At 45.9% G+C, this 15545-nt stretch overlaps 2 protein-coding genes across 3 annotated transcripts in view; one reads left to right on the forward strand and one right to left on the reverse strand.

The window, feature by feature from the left end:
- Positions 1-4595: 4595 nt before the first annotated feature.
- On the reverse strand, positions 4596-13768 carry UBIAD1 (UbiA prenyltransferase domain containing 1). Its single transcript, XM_078642235.1, has 3 exons — positions 13398-13768; positions 11877-12482; positions 4596-6867 (listed from the first exon to the last, which is right to left on the reverse strand). The coding sequence occupies exons 1-3, from the start codon at positions 13405-13407 to the stop codon at positions 6374-6376; spliced, it is 1110 nt and encodes a 369-aa protein (XP_078498361.1). The 5' UTR covers positions 13408-13768; the 3' UTR covers positions 4596-6373.
- MTOR (mechanistic target of rapamycin kinase) overlaps positions 13762-15545 on the forward strand; it is an 865133-nt gene continuing 863349 nt past the window's right edge. The window contains exon 1 of one of the 2 annotated variants that reach the window (XM_078642233.1): positions 13762-13967. The gene's annotated coding sequence lies outside the window, so the exon portion shown is untranslated. The remainder of the gene's footprint in view (positions 13968-15545) is intronic. The other variant, XM_078642234.1, reaches the window with a different exon arrangement.

Here is a 15545-nt window from a genome sequence, read left to right on the forward strand (position 1 = left end):
GAGAACTGCAGCTTATGAACTGCAAGTAACAAAAACATCCTTGACAAAAGCAGTAACCAATGGTTTGTTTTTAAATACATAGAATACAAATCTGTAGGTTACACAATTTGCTTTGTAGAAGGCACAGTAACCACCTTTGCGATTGCAAGAGTAAAAACTGTGACTAGACAAAACTCAGATCGCTCCAAAGAGAGCATTAACCACAAGAGTTCTCTTAGCGTTATATTTGCCCTTTAAAATTGCTGGGGACACAAGATCTGCAGATGTCTGAGTGGGAATCTGTTGGGGGAGGAGGCGGGGGACTGAGGGCCAGCAGGGCTTCTAGGTAATGGAAAAGGAAGCCAACGCCAAGGCCTCTGTGCCTAAACAGGGCTGACCTGTCGCCTTGCAGCAGCCCTCGAAGCACCCACACTCCTCTTAACCCCAGCAGCCCCTCAACCAGCCAGGAAGGGAGCCTACTTTTGCAGGCTGTTAAGGCCCACGAACTCCTGCCACAATTCTGTATCGACCTCAGAAGAATGATAGTCGACATATCCCAGCAGGGACTGGAAGCTGCCAGTTTCACGTTACACCTGGAGCCAACATGCATAGACCGACCGAGGAGAGGTGTGGCGCCGCGGCCAGGGCGACTGACACTGGAATCTGGGGACCACGGTTCGATCCCCGGCTCCGGCGGCAGGTTAGCCCAGCACCATGTGACTCTGGGCAATAGCTCGCTTAATCTTCCCGACGGCCCCCCAGCGCCTAGAGACCCTAACGGGTGATTGTGCGCTATACAAATGTGGATTATTATTATTATTATTTCATGATTAATAGGAGATAAGCAAAACTATCTTTTGAAGAGTTATTTTGTTCATGTATAGAGCCTGGCGAGAGAGAGGGTTGGTTGAGGGGAAGTGAGTTTTATACCCCGCCCCCTGCACAAGTACTCTCGAAACTGAGTCACGTTCGGAAATGGAATCTGAGCGGCAAGTGACAGCTCAGATAAGGGATTTGCATTTAACCGACTGCTGTCTCCACACGATAAGATTTCCATTCGAAATGTATCTTTCTGCGACGTTTAGTGATTTTTAACAGATCGATCTATTTTCCGATGAGGCCCTTCTGGGGATTTCAATAAGCTTGGCTGAAAAGCGGTATATGGCAGCAGCAGCCCCCTTCCCCACCCAAACTACCCCAACAGACTTCTAGCAGAGAGTGACAGCAAGCAGACGAATGGCTCCGCAGACGGCAGAATAGGGAAATGAGTGAAACAAGTTTAGGTACTCCATTCGTACCAAACCCCTCCCAGACCTGTAAATGGCCCTTGTCCCTCCAGCTCAAACCTGCACATCCTTCTTCCCTTTTTTGAAGTACACACTGGAACCGGTTTTGGTGCTGAAAAGCCGCTGTTTATTTCGCAGGACAGAAGTAAATCTCTTTTTAGGCTGGGAATGCGCAAGGAACACCATCGAAAAGCAGGGAACACCAATCGATCCGCGCCTTCATCATCCATTTTACGCCATAGGTGTCTTTATGCTCAGGACATCGGTTCTCAGCCCCTGAAGACGTGCTCCGCTGGATCAGCCCAGCAGCTTTGTCTAACCCAGCATCAATCCAGGATGTCGGCCAGGCCCCATCCATGTGACAGCCAAGCACGGGATCTCCGAAACACATTAAATCACTTAAAGAACAAGCACGCGAGTGGTGCACGCGCGCCACAGCAAGACATCTGTTTTTAATTATCACGCATGCGTCTGGGCTCTATAATTCAAAACAGATGGTGCTTGTGCGGGTAACTGCAAGCAGTAGGCCGTGGGCGGAGCAAAGGCGGGACATGCACCCGCCTTTCCCAACTGCGTGCGGTCTTTCTTAGAAAGATGCACGCAAAGGCCAATAGCTTCTGACCAAAAACAAACCACTAGCACAAGCGTGTGGTCAGATTTTGAAGCCCCCTTACAAAAAGTCTCGTAGAGCAGCACATGCGCGCTGACTCAGGCGAGACCTAAAAAGGAGGAATTTGTAATACATGTATCATGGATATTAAGCCACAGCTGACAACTCAGTTTACAAATTCATGGGCATAGTATCAACAATAATTTTCTTGTGGACCTTGCCTTAGACGTGCTGTGCAATGTCCCAGTCTTTTACAACTGTGTCGTGAGTAACTTATTTAAGCAAGCTGAAACCTCTCCAAACAAGTGAGGAATTCTTCGGACGGGAAGATTGTAAAAGGTTTGTTCTTCATTTAATAGTTCGCTAAGTGCAATGCAAGATTGAAAGAAGTGGTGTACTTCCAAATAGACGTGTTGATTTGTTTTATGATTTTTAATCTTACATTGAATATTTATAACAGTTTTAACTGGCTGCATCAACTTGAACTGAAATTATGATCTGTTTCTAGTAGAAATGTTTTATGTAGAAATTATTTTTAAAATATGCATGTAAAAAAAAACCAAAGATAATTAAGGCCTTTCATGAAGCTGCAGGAACTAGGCTGGGCCTCCGTTAACTTGTCCCTTTCCTGACCATCACAACGTTGGCCCATGACAACAGTATTTAAGATCACCAACCAGTTTGTGCTACACATTGTCCAGGTGCACAAATTCATCTTAAAATGTTTTTTCTGGAATGCCTGCAATTATCACAATCTAGGCCCTCGGGACTAAGGTCACAGCTCTAGTCTTTGTTACAAAACATTGAGCCATGTTAGGTATCACTTGTCTACAACTTTGACATTCTGTTTTCTTGCTCCCAATGGACATTCTGAAAGAATGAGAATATGCATATCATAGAATTCTAGAAAAACCAACAGAGGGCATGTCCCACTTTGAGGCACTAAGTTGTGGCAACATTTTTGTTGGGTTTGATTTTGCAACAAGACTCTAGCTTCACCTGACAACTTGCCCCATAATTCTAAGGGCCAGATGTAGGTGGCCAATTACCGGTCGGTAACGGCCGAATTCGGCCATTACCGACTAGTAATTGGATTTTGAGATGTAGGGCATGCATTTACAGAATCGTTATTTTACCGATTCTGTATTTACCGATTCGGTAAAATTACCGAATCGGTAAATACAGACTCGGTAAAATACCGATTCTGTAAATGCAGATGTAGCTGGCACATGTCAGAGTGCCACAGGGCTTTAAGAATCGGTATTTTACCACCCAATCCAATTGGGTGGTAAAATACCGAATCCATGTGTGCATGCACACCTATGCCATGTGACACACAGACATGCCCTTAGGGCATGTCTGTGTGCCACATGGCACACATGCCTATTTTTGGGGTGCCAGAGGGTGTCAAAGTGACACCCCCTGCACCCTTGCTAAAATCGGTATTTACCGATTCTGTAATTACAGAGTCGGTATTGCCCATTGATTCCTATGGGCTGCAAGGCCCATAGGAATCAATGGGCAATACCGAATCGGTATTTACAGAATCGGTAAATACCGAATCTTAACGATTCGGTATTTACCGAATCTGAAATACCTACATCTCCCCCCTCTATTTTACCACCTCTTAAATACCGATTCGGTATGAATCGGTATTTAAGAGGTGGTAAATTAAAATTACCTACATCTGGCCCTAAATGTTTTATTCTGCTTAGATCTTGCATGTTTCTTAATTCCAAAAATCAAGACCAGAGTTTGCCTCGATCTATCCAATATGGTGCTACCAGTGTGATTCATTTAGCATTACAGAGTCATAGTTTTGTACTCAAGTTGTTTTTACCCTTCTTGCTTTATCATATTCACCTACTTATTATCTATAATTATTAGACACAGCACTTGATTGACCGGAAAACTTTACACTGCACACATCACAAATTTATTTTTATGCAAGAAATTCCAGAAACTATGTGGGTCATTAGGATGGCGCCAACGGAAAAAGGGACCTCCCGCCAAAAGGGCGGGGGTCCCGTAGGGGCCATTAGGAGGCGGGCGCATCCCGCATATTTAACATTGCCCGCAATGCTAAAATGCATGTCATTCATTACTATGCACAATGTGACAGGCTCCATGCGGTGCCTGCCACGTTGTACATTGCAATGGTATCCCCCATGTGCACCCCCGACCCCCAGAGTCCCTGGTGGCCCGCAACGGGCCCCCCGCAAGAGATTCCCGCATGCCTTACCGTGGCGGCAACGCTGCCATGGAAAGGCACGTGTCCACCACCATCATATTATGGATGGCGGTGTCTAGCAGAAACCGCCACCATATTAAACTCTTTTCCGCCCGGTCGACTTGTCGCCATAGTAATATGGCGGGGGAAATGGGTGGCGGGCGGGGACGGATCTCGGACTGATTGCCACCGCCATGCGGGCAGTGGCGACCTGCCCGAGATCCTAATGACCCCCCATGTGTTCTATAATTACTTCAAAGAAACACAACTGGGCTGATCTCCAGCAACCAAACCACACCAAAAAGCAAAGGTCAATAGGACATTCACCTTTCTGCAGAAAGTGAATGTGTCCATTCCACTGTCCTCCGTAGAGTCATTCAAAGCACCAGGCAAAAGATGCCATGGGGGATTGTAATTCAATCAAGATCAAGAGGAAATCATCTGATCCAATAACAAGGGCAGACTTTAACTCTTAAAGAAAGACAAGACATCGTAAAAAGCTATTTTATTAAGCAAACTAAGTTGTTATAATAACAGTTTCATTTATTTAAAGTCTATAAGGTGTGAAGAACACCAGTCTATCAAATAGTGCAAAGTTCGCTAGGCATATTAAAGTAGAAAAAATATGCAGTGTATAGAATTCTGTATGCATAAAAAAATTGGCATTTTAAAGAATACATTTAAACAAAAAAAAAGTCCCGCTGAAACAAAAGCTAAAATGGGAATATTCTCTGCTGTTTATAAGAGCTGTAAAGCAGGGAGAGCTTACCAAACGTACTTACACTTTGCTATAAACATGACCTTTCGTGTCACAATTTCTCATATTCCTCTAGGACTTTCACATTCTGGAAGAACTATTTCTTCAATGTTGTGTATACAAAAAAAATGTAGTGCAAGACAGCATGCCATCAGAATGCGATAATATAAACAGAACCAATCCTTAGCAAGAACACAACCTTCCTGCTTAAAACTGAACATGGTTTAGCAGACATATTCCTTTTGAGAACAGCATGCTGCATGAACCAGTCCTTGATTTTTGTTCATTTAGTCTTTCCAAAAATGGCTTACACAAACATAAGCCAAAAACAGTATGAAAAATACAGTAGTGATAGTGCCACGTCAACATTCAGCAACCCAGACAAGATGCACAATGAACACTGTTTTAAAAAGTTGGAAAAAAATGGACCAAACTATTTTGGACGAAAATTAAATAAATAACACGGATAAAAAGAAGGCAACCCTACAGCTATCCAATCGTACCTTAAGGATTAGGCATGAGTTACACTGGAGTGTAATGACAACAATTAGGGGAAGCTAGAAAACGAGCAACGAAATGTGCCTCACATGCTCCGCTTTTAGTTAAAATAAACTAATGGAAAAATATAGGCAGGGCCAATGTTTCTACGATTAAGAGGTGTTCATAGACCAGCTATAACCCCATGGCTACAAAAGTCGCGGACCTGCCAAGAATCGGTTTGAGGTGTGATTCGGTATGTATTGGCTCTGCAGGATTTCAGTCCTTGCCACTAAAGAAGCTAAGGTCCATACTCTTGAAGAACATTCTGAAAGTGAATGCTCCTTTGCCTCCTTGCTTGAAAACAAAATAGGATTCTATAACACAATCATCAGGCAAATAAATATAACTTCCCTTTACCTCTAGCAGCAGATACGTTACAACACATTTGCAGTATAAAAAAACACACAAAATTGCGTAACATTGCAAAGGAATAAAGAAACCTTGTGCTTATGAAGGCGACTGATTATCAGCACAACACAAAAAAATCATGTTTGCATAACCTGGCTAAGAATGGCACAAACTCTTCGAATTCTGTGTACTACTTTCTGCTACTCTGATACCTCCATATTGTCCAATTTCATGTGGTTGCACAAACCTTCCTCGGTGCAAAAGTCACCAGTTAGCATGGGGTCTATATTAGTGCATTTTAGCAAGATTTTCTAAAAGGCTTGTTGGTGAGGCACGGTGGTGACTATAATGCTGCTTCCACTGACATGAAGCCCTCAACCTCTAGACCACCTCGGTAATTAAGGGGGCGCAACCTTCAGTCCATTGTGCAGATTTATGATGAGCAAAAGGGCTGCTTTACAAGGTTTGAGATATTCATCTTGCTGGGCTCATTATGCCTGAACTATCCTCGAGACACCAGCTCATTTCGACTGATACCATTCACTGAAGGTAAATTAGGTGCTCCAGGAATTCTTCCACAGAATTCAAAATTTGAAGAGGAGTTTGAATCCCTTGTAACACTTTCAGCGTGAGATCCTGGGCAAGCTGCCAGCTGGTGCCAAGAAAATGGCAAACACATAAAAGAGTCCCAGAAAGAGGTTCAATCTGGCAGTTCTTTGGGAGATTTTACTAAACGACCGACTTCGAAATTGTCTCTCCAAAGAAAAGGCGACTGGAATGGTGAGCAGAGGCAGTACCATGCTGATGGTATAGCGGGTGGCCAGTACACAGAAGATGAGGTATGGCACGAAAAGCAATGTGTTGTACAGGATATAAGATAACGTAGGTCCAATAAGAATGGCAAGTGTCACGATGCCAGCCTGTCTATCAGACTCCATGTCTCGGGTGTTATTGCTGTGCAAGATGGCCTCAGTGTTGAGGGCTAGCGGGACTGCGTACAACAGGGGTGCAACAGACAGATATCCCACCTGTACTGCATGGGCAAACATAACTGCCAAGGGCCCAAAAGTAATGAGGATTACAAGGTCTCCAAGGGCCACGTATTTAAAGCCAATTCCTGCAATAGGAAAAAAAAGAAACCAATATGAGAAATACAGCAGAGATACATATTTCCTCAGTGCTAGGAAATAACCACACTAATTTTGTGGAAAGAACAGAAACAAAATTATTGCAGAGGCCAAATAAATGTGTTTACCTTTGTTCTAGGCAGTGGGCAATCCATTACTAAACGAAAACTAGAATAAAACCATTAGTTCTGGATTTTTTACTTTACAGACATGTTAACATTATGTTTGCATTATTTAGCTAGTTACACAAGAATCAAAGGGAGCAAGACCTCCGATTCACTGCCCTTGAGCCCCTCCAGGTAGGAGTTCGGGCCCTCCTACACCTGCAGGCTCCTGCTTGTGCCTCATCCTTGGTGGTCTAGTGGCAGAGCACCCTGCTCTTCTGCTATTCCGCTTTGTCCTGTTGTCCTTGTGTCTCGGTGTCTGCCTTTCACCTGTCTGCCTCTTTTATGTGCCCTTTCCTCTATTTTCTCTGCCCTTTCACTTGTCTGCATCTTTTTCATTGCCTTTTTCTTTTTTCCTTTTCCCTCTTCTGCCTCTTCCCTTTTTCCGCCTGCTCACCCCCCTCTTCCTGTGCTCCCCACCGATGCTGCCCCTTGCGGCCCCTCTCCCCCAGTGTGTTGCTCCTGCTCCCGGCTGATTGTCCTCCCCGACCCCTACTTAATGCGCTGCAGGCGTGCAAAGGCAAGCACTTCTGCAACCAGTTCCACAGACCCTGGTCCCCTGAAGCCCCTGCCGCTACGACCCAGCACTCTCCACACACTCAACCCTGGATGCAACAACAATTGCCAGCTCCAGACGCCGAACTACACCAAAAGCCCGATCTCCCACCAACACTGCCGGCGCACCTTCACCCCCCTCCAGACCCGGGCACCAAGCCCCAGTACACCGGACGCCACCATACACAAACCACTGAGCTGCATCCTCCTCAACGTACACTCCCAGTACAGACAGGCCGGGGAAATCTGAGACCTCTTCCACACTTGCATGCCCAATGTTGCCTTCCTCATAGAGACCTGAACCAATGCTAGCTCCGCACCCGGCATCGCGACCGACATCACCAACAGACACAAGATCCTGAGAAAAGACTGCCCCAACCGCTCAGCAGGCCTCATCATAATACACAAAAGCTCCCTCTGAGTGGCAACCACAACTCGGACGATGCCTCGCCCCCCCATAGAACACATCCACTTCCAGATCCAGCCCAACCCCAGAACGATGCTCCAAGGAAAACTCGCCTATAGACCACCTGGACCCCACACCCCCATCACCAACATCATCGCCGACCTCATCGCACCCAAAGCCCTCGCCTCCACATACTACTCAGACCTGCACTTCCACCTGGACAACCACAGCGACCCCAACAGCACGGCCCTCCTAGAGAACCTCACCACCATAGGACTGAAGCAACTTATCTCCACCCCCACCCACGCAGCAGGACACACACTCAACCCTATCTTCGCCGGGGGAAACAACAGTCCCCTCAGGCACACCACGTAACTGTTCTGGACCGACCACCACTGCATCCATTTCTCCTTCACAAAAACCACCACACACCAGCACATGTGCCGCCTCCCACGGAGAACCTGGAAGAAAGTCTCAGAAGAACACCTCACCGTAGCCCTCACCTGCACTCCACCCCAAACTACGACAGACGCCAACACAGCAGCAAGCAACATCCACCAATGGATCTCCAACTGCACCAACTCTCACCCCCCTCAGAACACCACAAAGCGACAGAAAGAAAGCCAACTGGTTCACCATGACTCCCCCCGAGAATCCCAGCGCTCTTGCCTATGACTGGAAAAGACATGGTGGAGAAACAGCAAAATCCCGGAAGCACGCTCCGCCTACAAAATAGCCATCACAGAACACCACCAACTCATCAAATCCACAAAGAAGAACTTCCTCCAAGGTTTATTTGCCAAACCCAATAGCGAAACAACAGTTGTCCCTCTCTCTAAAGACCGCTGCAACAGACTTGGCTCCTTCTTTCACCTCAAGGTCAAGACCCCTGCACCACCCCTACCCCCACCGATGCCACCCAACAGACCCTTCTCACCTGGACCACTCTCACGACAGAGCATACCATAAAACCCATGAAGAGCATCCACTCCGGAGCACCCTCTGACCCCTGCCCGCCGCACATCTTCCACAGGGCTGCCACTGCCATTGCACCCGAGCTATGTCAAACCATCAACTGCTCCCTCGAGACAGTCATATTACCAGACAACTGGCAGCACACCAAAGTCAACCCCCTCCTAAAGAAGCCCTCTGCAGACCCGACGGATCTCAAGAACTTCAGGCCCATCTCACTGCTTACATTAACAGCCAAAGTCCTCAAAAGGCTCTCAGCACCCAACTATCACACTTCATATAACCCAACAACATCCTAGACACCGCTCAATCCGGATTCTGCAGCAACCACAGCACTGAGACCACCCTCCTCCCCGCCACTGAAGACATCCGTGCCCTCCTTGAACAAGACCTTACAGCACCCCTCATCCTCCTGGACCTATCAGCAACCTTTGACACCGTCTCCCACTGCACACCAGCCACAAGGTTTCACGGCGTTGGCATCCAAGGAAAGGCCTTAGACTGGTTACGATCATTCCTCTCGGGCAGAACACAGAGAATAAGACTCCCACCCTTTACTCTCAGGACCAATCAGATGCGGAGTAGCCCAAGGATCTTCCCTCAGCCCCACCCTCTTCAATGTCAACATGGCCCCCCTTGCAACCATCGTCAGAAACCATGGGCTCAACATAGTCTCCTACGCCAATGACACCCAGCTCAATTTCCAGGAAGGGATGAAAGCTGTTGTGACCCGGATGAAGAACAGCTGCCTGAAACAACTCGGAGAACACAGAAGTCGCCCCACAGCCTCTGCATGGGACGACACCTGGTGGCCCCCCGCCCTCAGAAACCCACCCCAACGGACCATGCACAGAACCTCAGCATCACACTGGGCTCATCACTCACCATGAATCGCCAAATCAACACTGTCTCCTTCGCATGCTTCAACACCCTTAGCATACTATGCAAGACGTTCAAATTGACCCATGCCCCCCAAAATCCAGGAAAACCGTCACTCACGTTCATCACCAGCAGACTAGACTACAGCAACGTCCTCTATGCCAGAATCAACAAAAACACCTCCGCAAACTCCAGATCGCCCAGAATGCCGCAGCCAGACTAATCCCCAATACCCCCTGGTACAACCACATCACCCAACATCTTCGCAACCTCCACTGGCTCCCAGTCAAAAGAAGAATAACCTTCAAGCTGCTCACGCTCGCCTACAAGGCCCTCCACAACACCGGACTCCAATACCTCAATGACAGAATCTCCTTCCACGCCCCCAAGACTCCGCTCAGCCAACCTCTCCCTAGTAACCATCCCTTGCATCTACAGGACCAGAGCAGGTGGAAGATCCTTCTCCTACCACGCAGCCAAGACCAGGAACGAACTCCCCCTTCACCTCTGACGGAGCCAGACACTGCACCAATTCAGGAAGACCTCAAGACCTGGCTCTTCAAATTACCCTAACGGAGCTGCCCACACCCACCCCCAGCGCCTTGAGACCCTCATGGGTGAGTAGTGCGCTTTACAAATCCCTGGTTGATTGATTGAATATTTTTATATTACCTCCTTGCCCTTTTTTTTAGGTACTTTACATTGCCATAAAATAATCACCATTAGCCTACAATATTCTTACTAACTGCTTTTTGGTCCTTTTAGCTTCACATTACAGATTCTATTGTTAATCAGGTCTGCAAATATACTATAGCTTTCATATGAAAGAGCAAAATACCAAGAATGTAAGCAGTGTTTGGGGAAGTGGGTGGTATGAGCATTTATTAGGAGGCACGAAATACTCTTTGCCATAGGATAAAAATTATATTAAAAGTCAACTCGGAGGTATGTGACCTTATAAGAGAACTCCTCAGTGACTTGCAATATCCTTATAACAATTGGTAGGGGTATCTTATCCAATACATTCTATAGAGTGGAGGCTTTGACTAGGGAGTTTCATTCCATTACAACTAAAATGTTTAAGTACGATCAGATTCATATAGCAAATGGGTAGGGGTGCAATTAAGTCTAAAAGGGGTAAAAAAGCAACTTACACTCTTGCCCGTTTCTAAATAAAGGTGTAATTAATTATGTCAGTGAATGCTGGGGTTCTTACCAGAGATTTTAATTTCAATCTGATGGATGCTAAAGCGAATGATAATATGGCCAATGCACAAGACTATTTTAATTTAAGTATCTACTTCCAATCCGATACTTCAGCCTCACCTACCCATTATTCATGGCCGCTTTAGGTAACAGAGTTATTACTGTAGATCGTTTCTTGATGTATTAAATAATGAATATATTATCTTGCATCAATCCGTAGCCCACCTCTTAACTTTGGTTTCCAAGGCAAGTGATTGCAGTCTTAGTCTGATGGCATGGAAGTGTGCCCTATTAGAAAAAGCGAATTGGAAGTTTTGAAAATCCTCCTCCTTTATTTACTGTTTTGTATAGTTTTTTACATTGTCTTTTGTGTCTTTTGTATTGTTTTTGTTATCTTTATTATGTTATGTAGAGACTTCAAAATGTATGAATTTTCACATTTTATAATTAAAGCTCTGCCTTTATTTTTTCGAACTCCTGTGGTGTTGAATTTGATTGAGTGCTATTCTAATGTGTGATGTAACGTGTGAGTGTACGAGAACTTAGAGCTATTTATCACGAGGAAACATGGGTGTTTTCGGTTTACAGAACCCTGTCCCCTTGATTTGAGGGTTATCTCTAAATATTTTAGCTACCATCAACCCTTAATGGTGTCCTTTAACAGGACTCCCAGCCCACATCCACCTACTCGCACTGCTCACAATTTTCCAGAAACAGAAATGTACATATAGTGCAAAAATCTACCAGTCCCAGCCTAATGAAAAGGAAGGCTGATTTTGGTACTTTCCGTCGGAATATCACCCCACCCATCACTTACCTCCAGTGTACAAGAAAGAACCAGAGAGGCCCCCAAAGTAGATGAGAGCCAAGTGCTCGAGCTTCAGTGTTGACAAGCCATAGATGCAGGCTGCACAGACACAGCCCAGGGTGTACAGGCAGGCCCCAAAGCGCACTACGTCCTGGGGCTCCAGGATGTGGTCCACAAGTGTCCGGTCGTCGCTCTTCTTGTGGTCAATTCCTTTGGAGAAATCATAGTAGGTGTTCACCAGGTTCCCAGCACCATGCACAGCGAGAACAGCCACGGCGCAGACCAGCAACAGCAGAATATTTAAACTGCCTTGAGATCGATACGCCAAAACACTGCCTAGCACTACAGGGATCAGCGAGGCACTGAAACTCCAAGGTCGAAGAGCCAGCACGTACGACGCACACTTCTGCCTCCAGGCAGTGTGGTAGTGACATGTCTTTTCAGTCTCGGGCGGTTGCGGGTGATCCGAGACGCTGGCCAGCTGTGCTGCCTCTCCGTTGCAGTGAACGTCCAGAACATGTTCGTTGTCAGCGAGGACGCCGGTTTTATCCACACATTTCCCTGGTTTCACCATGGAAGCGTCAGTTACAGAAAGGACGAGTGGCTCGGAAGAACCTACAGTAAGAAGACGAAGAGCAGAGCAATTGTTATTCCTCGTGCATTTAGTTGACTTTAAAGTGTTAAGGCTGCTGCTTCAATCAGAATAGTACTATGACCACCTAACCGATAGCTGCAAAGGGAAGGGACCGTGAACAGCACGAGAGGCTACGTTATGAAAATACTCCAAACCTGTTGCTTCTGCCTTCAGAGGGATGGTCGGGAATGATGCAAGTGCACCCAACACCGAAAAGTAACTAACTGCGTAGGAGACTTGTCATACGAGCCCAAGGAAGAGCAGATCATGGCGGAGTTACCATCTGGCTATAGTTTTAGTTTCGGTTTCAGTTTTTTTTTTTAAAAAGGGTCCTCCTCCTAAACAGCACGAATGGAAAGTGGGGAAATTCCGCTCCCAGCAGTCTTCAATGTTCCCTCTGGGATTTTCCCAGTACGTGTGGGAAGCCCAGGTCAATTAATGACAACCACTCAGATAAATCCAGCTCAAACCTAGGAAGTCTCTTAAAACCTGGCTGTTCCTGCAAGCATACAATTAACAATTTTTCTGGTTAGCATACTGAGCCTGTGAGCGCCATGAAGCCGCCAGGTGTAAGTACGCTCTATAAATGATCATTAACATTAACCCTAACACAAAAGACTCCTGGAAAGCACGATGGAAAAAAGGGGAAATTCCGTTTCCTATAGACTTTAATATTCGCTCTGGGATTTCCCCAGTAGCTGTGGGAAGCACCTGGTCAATGACATCCACTCAGATCAGTCGAGCAGATCCCCTAGCAGAACAGCTTTATGGGAAGCCAACGGATTTCACTCAGATTATTATTCAAAGTAACATGCGTTGCTAACCCTACATCAGGTTGTTAACCCTACATCAGGTCTTCCCTCATGTTAGTCTCCCACTTCGCCACGCACTCTAACCTGTATCCATGGCGTCCTCCGCGACCGTTCTACTGACGTGTCACCTCCGGTGACCCAGGAATCTCCGCTGCGCCTCCCTCTCCTCCGGTGTGCCATCTTCGTTAGGGTTATCCAAGCTTGGCAGCCATCTTGGAATGGGTAGGTACCCGCGAAAACAACGTCCGTCTGTACCAGAGCATATTACTAGAGTGGAATCTACGTTTACACCAGGAAACATTAGAAGTCAGTCGCTATAGTAGCAATACACAACGACGTTTTCAAGAGCGCTAAGGCTCCATTACACCAATTCACCACTACGTTACCTACCACAACATCCCCTAGCCATGCATCTTTTTCGCTGCCGGAACTGCAATCTGAGATCAATGTTTCCGGCGTCGCTACTCCCAGCAGACACCGCGCGCTGGAATGGCTGCAAGCAGGGGATGGTAGGGTGGTGAGGAAAAGCCTGGTAACCACCCTGGGAGTATGCGGCCCACTTAGCGCCGTGGACACTCTGGGCATTGCCCCGAGACTCTGGGGCAGGAGCAGCGAGAAGTGAGGGGGCGCAGCAAAACTCGGCCACCGGGCAAGGTGAGCAGAAGGTTCCACCCCTGTCGATCTTGCCTATTGGTGCTACTTCCTGTCAATATCACCGGCTTGCTCGCTCATTGGTTCCCGCAGTGGCAACCACAGGATGTTTCTGCTAAGTGATCTTCAGGGCCAAGAGTATTCAGCGTGTGGAGTGGCTACTCAAAAGCATAGTGTACGGAGATTATAGTGCATACCTGGAGTACAGGGCACCCTAAAATGTGTGCCCGCAAAGGTATATAAGATGCATCCATAAGGACAGGTGTATGTGGCTAGCGTGCGTGGGTGTGCCAGTACGGTGATATTAAGTGGGCCTCTACCAGAATATATGGGAAGCAACAGCGTACTAAAAAGTACTGTAATTCGTGTTGTCACTTGATTAACTCACCAGGGCAATTTTTAAACAAGCGTTAGCCCTTTTCTGTGTGCAAATTTGGGGCCCATAGAGTTCTGTCTGACGAATCAAGCTTTGCAACTGAGATTAGTCAACAAATCAATATATTCAGTAACGAGAAGCAGATTAGGCTCCTCAAGGAAGACTGCAAATAATATTTTCAATCCCAAAGGTCAACGTTTTTACAGATATCTAAATCATAAAGTTAATGTTCATATATGAATGCATTCTGTTATTTATGAAGTTCAAATAATTCAGCCATACAGACAAAAATATGAACTAACATAAAGTTGCCTCAAAGGGAAAGTCAAGTAAAGTCCATTCTCTCATAGAGAGTCCCCTAAATCTCCTGCAGTGCTTTGCTCTATTCAGAATCTGAAGAAAGTCTGCACAGAAGCATTTGCTGCTGTGCTGTCAGCACTGTAATGAACGTACTCTGCACTGGCTAAATCACACAATTCTAAAATTCACATCGCCTACACATAGTTCCCATGAAACGATCCAGTCAGGTTAGAGTGAAAATATACTGTCTTGAGCTCATTAGTTTCTCAGGATCCACCACAATACAGCTTTTCTAAGTGTCCTTCAAATATTCATTTTATCTGCACCACAACGAGATACATTGTAATCCGCATGTGTTTAGTTATTACCAATTATAACATTAAGCAATTATCACAGTAAAAGAAAACATTTTACATACGAAAGATAAAAGGAAATTCATGTTTGTTAATTTGGACTTCAGCTTTAGCTAGAAATAAAACTTAACATGTCCTGTAGCAAGATGAAAACCAACTTGAGATTTCAAATTACAGTCCTACATTAACTATGGTCAATCTAAATGTGAATAATACACAGTTAACAACATTTGCATGTTCACATATTATTGTCGATTTATTTCAAACACATTTATTTTGAAAAACCCAATCAGATATCTCCCTCTGGTGACCCAGGGAGTCACAGAGAATTACTCCTTTAATGCTCAAGGGCACATGCTGATTTACTTAGGGCCCTGAAAACCAGCCCAAAAGATCGTGCCCAAATAGCTATGTTAAGAGTACGCTATAAAAATGCTATGCAAAATAGGAAGAATGAGTTAAAGGAAAAGGCCTGGCTAAAGCTACTTGAACCGGAGACATTAAAAAATAGTAGTAAATTCTGGGAAGTAGTAAACCAGCCATTTCTCTCAA

Source organism: Lissotriton helveticus, chromosome 5_1, assembly GCF_964261635.1.
Source record: "Lissotriton helveticus chromosome 5_1, aLisHel1.1, whole genome shotgun sequence".
Taxonomy (NCBI): domain Eukaryota; kingdom Metazoa; phylum Chordata; class Amphibia; order Caudata; family Salamandridae; genus Lissotriton; species Lissotriton helveticus.

Coding starts and splice junctions, on each gene's coding strand:
- UBIAD1 (XM_078642235.1), bottom strand. Junction 6,868..11,876: donor TTCTTTCTTGTACACTGGAG/GTAAGTGATGGG, acceptor TTCCTATTGCAG/GAATTGGCTTTAAATACGTG.